We start from the raw sequence: 4,672 nt of genomic DNA on the forward strand, positions 1-4,672 counted from the left end.
CGGTCACTCTAAGCACGAAGTAGCCGTTGAACTTCTGACAGATGACGCAGTGACCACCGGTTGAACCGATGCTTTGTACCGATGCATCACCGGTTCATCCGGTGCTTAAGGATCTTCTCTTGGGCGCTGACGTCATTGCACCGACGCAATACTCCGATGCACCGTCGGTTGAACCGGTGCTGAAGAAACTTCTCCTGGACACTTGACATCATCTCTGGTACACAGTACGCCCAATGCACCGATGCCCTTTCTTGGACCGTCGGTTCAACCGGTGCCTATAGGCTGACTTGGCTTCGATTCCTTTCTGCACCAAACTTCATAGCGTCGGTTCTTCCGACAAGCGTCGGATGCACCGATGCTTAGGCATCGGTTCTTCCGGTGCTCCTGATCCGAAGTGTTGTGTTGTCGGAACCCCCGTAGGGGCGGCCCTTCGGGCCTTACTACGCCTATCTTCTCTTTCTCTTTGTCATCACTTGAACCTAAAAGACTGAGAATGGTCATCTTAACAATCATATTAGTCCAAGTGTTGTGTTGTCATTCGATCACCAAAATCACTCAAAATGGCATAAAAGGTGCCATGTTCGTTACAGAGCTCCATCGCGAATAAGCCAACATCTGTGCTCACGAAGATGACATCCACACCCTTTGCATATAGAAGTTGGCGGGTTCCATGCCCCCGTCTCAGAAGAGTATACGCTCGCCCTCCATATTAAATCCAGCGCGTCGTTGTTGCTAACGAAGACAACCCCGAAGGGCCCGCCATGGCAGTCGAGGTAGTCGCAGCCGTCAGCGGTGCAGAACACTGCGCCGCTGTAGGTCATCCAGTTAATGTACGGCTTGCGCAGGCCATGGCGGTTGCCGGTGACGGGGTCCCAGACGAGGAGATCCACAGCCCGGTCCTCCAGCATGTGGACGAGGACGCGGCCGTGGCGGCATTCGAGGGGTTGCGTGCGGCGGCCGTCGGAGGCCGGGTGGGGGAAGTCGGGCATCGATGTGGTGGAGGGAAAGTGGGCGTCGGGGTCCCCCTCGACGACCTGGCGCCCGTGGAGGAGGCCGAGAAGGGGAGGGGCTCCGTGGAAGGCGCGGTACCGGCGGAGGAAGTCCGGGTCGCAGAGGGTGCGGAGCCAGGGCTTGCAGACGAGGGCAGCGCGGAAGAGGTGCTCCAGCTCGTCCGGCGGGAGGCGGAGGAGGATGCCAGGTTGCTGGCGTGGCCGGCGACGACGGCTGCTTTGTCCGACCGGTGGTTCGTTGGTCGCCGGGGTGGACTTCTTTCCTCTTCTGTCCGTACTCGTGCAGGGGATGCTCCGACGTGCTGGCAGCTACTACCAAGCCCTTGGGGTCCTCAAGCATGGCGGAAGGAGGACTTCCTTTTCTCTTCTGTTCGTTATGGCACCGGGGATGATCCAAGGTACTGGCAGCTCTTATTGAGCTCTTGGGGTCCTCAACAACGGCGGAAGGAGGATCTTGCCGGACTTCCATTTGTGGAAGTCGCCGGAGACGATGTCAGAGACATTGCCGGATGCGTGCATGAATACTCTTTGTACCGGGGTGTTTCCTGCAAAAAAGCAGGGATGTACTGTATGCTGACTTAATAAAATTTCCCTTTCGCAAAAAAAAGTGTAACCATCAACTATTCAACGGATGGTCTTGCATCCCAATGATTGTTCCACAACTAGACTTGAGTATTGAATCAAACAAGAAACGTCCGAACAAATAGGAGAAGCTTCTTATGAGAGCATGTGTCCAATAAGGCTTCCCTGCTACTCGACTATAGTTTTCCATCAGGCCCGAGGCCTGTGGGCCGGCCCAAAGCACGAGAATTGGGCCCGGTACACGGCCCGGCCCGGCACGAAGGTAAACGGGCCCGGGCCGGCCCGACACGGGCATTGTGCTGTGCCTGGGCCGCGCCTCAGGCACGTGGGCCGGCCCAGCCCGGCACGGTTAGCGGTCGGCCCGACTCGGCACGTGGGCCGGCCCGTGAGCACGAAGCCCATGTAGCCCGCCAGCCCGAGCCGGCCGGCCACATATAAGGGGGAGGGGACGGGCGCCGGTAACCCTAGCCCCCCTCCCTTCCCTGCCCACCTAGCTCCTCCGCCTCGTCTCCTCCGCGGCTCCGCGCTCCGCCTCTCCGCCTCCCGCGCTCCTCGCCAGATCCGCTCCACCCCGAGTCCCCGACCTCCACCCCACCTCTCCACGCGTAGATCCGCTGCTCTCCGACCTCCTCCTGTCGCGCGGATCGCCGGTAACCCTAGCCCCCTCCATTCCCGCCCGCCTGGCCGCCGCCTCGTCTCCTCCGCCTCTCCGTCTCCCCCGCTCCTCGCCAGATCCGCTCCACCCTGACCTGCACCCCACCTCTCCGGTGTAGATCCGCCGCTCTCCGACCTCCTCCGCCTCTCCTCGGCCAGATCCACCGCTCCAGTGGACCTCCTCCGACTCTGCTCGGCCAGATCTGCCGCTCCCCTCAGGCCCTCACCTCCTCCCCTCTCCTTTCTTCTACTTCTTCCTCACGAATCCTCCTCTCCCCTCTTTGCGAGTTTGTGTGGCCTACAACTCCGGTGAGGGCGTCGACGGCAACTTCGGTCTTCGGTGCTCCGGCCAAAGGTAAGGCAGAACTCGCCTTTCTTCTCCTTCTTCCTCACGAATCCCCCTCACAGATGTTCCTCCTTGTGCAGGCCGTGAGGGACCGAAGACCGGCGATGGCCGCCACCGACTCCTACAACAATGAGTTGCGGTCGATGGACTTTCGCGGAGATGATGAGGATGACCTGTCTGCGGATGCCGCTGAGCTATTTGGCAGTAATGCTGCCATCGACCTGGATCCAGAAGGCCTTCCTCAGGGGACCGCCGCTGGATCTGGCACTGGCAGCGCGAGCACCGCCGCTGCCACTGATTCTGGCGCGACCAGGAAGAGGAGGGCGTCCACCTCCAAGGTCTGGAAAGACTTTGATGAGATCTATGAGGTAATTGATGGTAAGGAATGTTGAACTGGTGCTAGATGCAAGCATTGCAAGAAAAACCTCACTGGTAAATCAACCCATGGTACTGGTCACTTGAAGCGACACATTACTATATGCCCTGTTTTGAAATCTCGTAATGCCATGACTCAAACTCAATTTAAGTTTAATCCTGATGGCTCTGTGCACCTTTGGGAGGACAAACCAGAAGTAGCTCGTACTGAGTTGTGTAGGTTAATTGCTCGTCTTGACCTGCCTATTTGCATTGGTGAGTCTGATGCTTTTGAAGAGTACATTACTACTGCTCATAATCCTAAATTTGCTAAGGTGTCTAGGCAAACAACCACTAGAGATTTTGCCAAGTACTTCACTGAACGTCGTGCTCAGCTTGTTGAGTGCTTGAAGTCTGTATCCTCTGTTGCTCTTACTTCTGATATCTGGTCTGGCAATGCTAAGGAGGATTACCTTAGTGTGGTTGCTCATTTTGTGAATGCTGATCGGCAACTAGAGAAAAAGATCTTAGGTCTCAGGTTGATTGATGTGTCTCACAATGCTGAGAATATTGCTGAGCGTATTACTTCTGTTATTGCTGATTATGGGTTAACTGATAAAATCTTTGCTGTTACACTGGACAATGCTGCTGCTAACACTAGGGCTATTAATCAACTTAATCCTGTTTTGTCTTGTTATGTTGGTAGTTTGTTCCTGCATCAAAGATGTGCTTGTCATATCATAAATCTTATTATTAAGGCTGGTCTTGAAGTGTTTAAGCCAATGCTTGGTGCATTTAGATCTGCTATATCATTTCTAAACTCATCTAACCAGCGCATTGCTGCATACAAGTCATATTGCATTGCTGTTGGTGAAAGGCCTCGCAAGTTTGGCTTGGATATGGATGTGAGATGGAATTCTACTTATCTTATGTTAAAACATCTCCTGCCCCATAAGGCCACATTCTCTGTTTTCATCACTACTCAGCATCCTTTAGTTGATGGCCAGCCACTCCTGACAGACCAGCACTGGTATGTTGCTGAATTTTTTTTTGAATTCTTTGAACAGTTCTATGATTCCACTGTTGTTATGTTTGGTGCTTATTACCCCACATCTCCATTAATATTGCATCATGTTCTTGAGATAGCTAGCCATCTAAATAATTATGAAAATGATAGAGACTTTAAGATCAGTTGTGATTTCTATGAAATATAAGTTCTTGCAATACTGGTGTGACATACCCATGCTCTACTCCTTTGCTTTTATACTAGACCCTAGGGCTAAGCTGAAAGGTTTCACCAATGTTCTTAGACTTCTGTCTCAGCTTAATGGTAATGATTACTCATGCTACTTGACTGAGGTAAGGGCTGAGCTGTCTGTTATTTTTGCTAAGTATGATGAGAAGTTTGGTGGTGTAAGGTTGCAAAGGGCTGCCCAACCAGGCCCTACAGGTAAGAGAAAAACTGCTTGGGGAAGAATCTTTGGTGGTGAGTCTTCTTCTTCTGGTTCTAGTTTGTCTGGTACTACTCTTGGTTCTGTTACTAGTCTTGGTTCTGGTTCTACTTCCTCCTTGCATAGAAGAACCTCTGCTAGTGCTCTGTTGCAAGCTGCAACTTCTGGTGCTTCTCTATCATCTGGTTCTGAATTGTCTGCCTACATGGACAGTGATACTGTTAACCAGTATGATGATGATTTCAATATCTTGAACTGGTGGCATGAGCATAAGC

General features: G+C 52.9%; 1 protein-coding gene across 1 annotated transcript; it reads right to left on the reverse strand.

The window, feature by feature from the left end:
• Positions 1-584: 584 nt before the first annotated feature.
• Positions 585-1,479, reverse strand: LOC120659098. The gene is made up of 2 exons (XM_039937158.1): positions 1,327-1,479; positions 585-1,202 (listed from the first exon to the last, which is right to left on the reverse strand). The coding sequence occupies exons 1-2, from the start codon at positions 1,477-1,479 to the stop codon at positions 585-587; spliced, it is 771 nt and encodes a 256-aa protein (XP_039793092.1).
• Between the last annotated feature and the right edge of the window lie 3,193 nt (positions 1,480-4,672).

The sequence above is a fragment of the Panicum virgatum genome, chromosome 2N, assembly GCF_016808335.1.
Source record: "Panicum virgatum strain AP13 chromosome 2N, P.virgatum_v5, whole genome shotgun sequence".
Taxonomy (NCBI): domain Eukaryota; kingdom Viridiplantae; phylum Streptophyta; class Magnoliopsida; order Poales; family Poaceae; genus Panicum; species Panicum virgatum.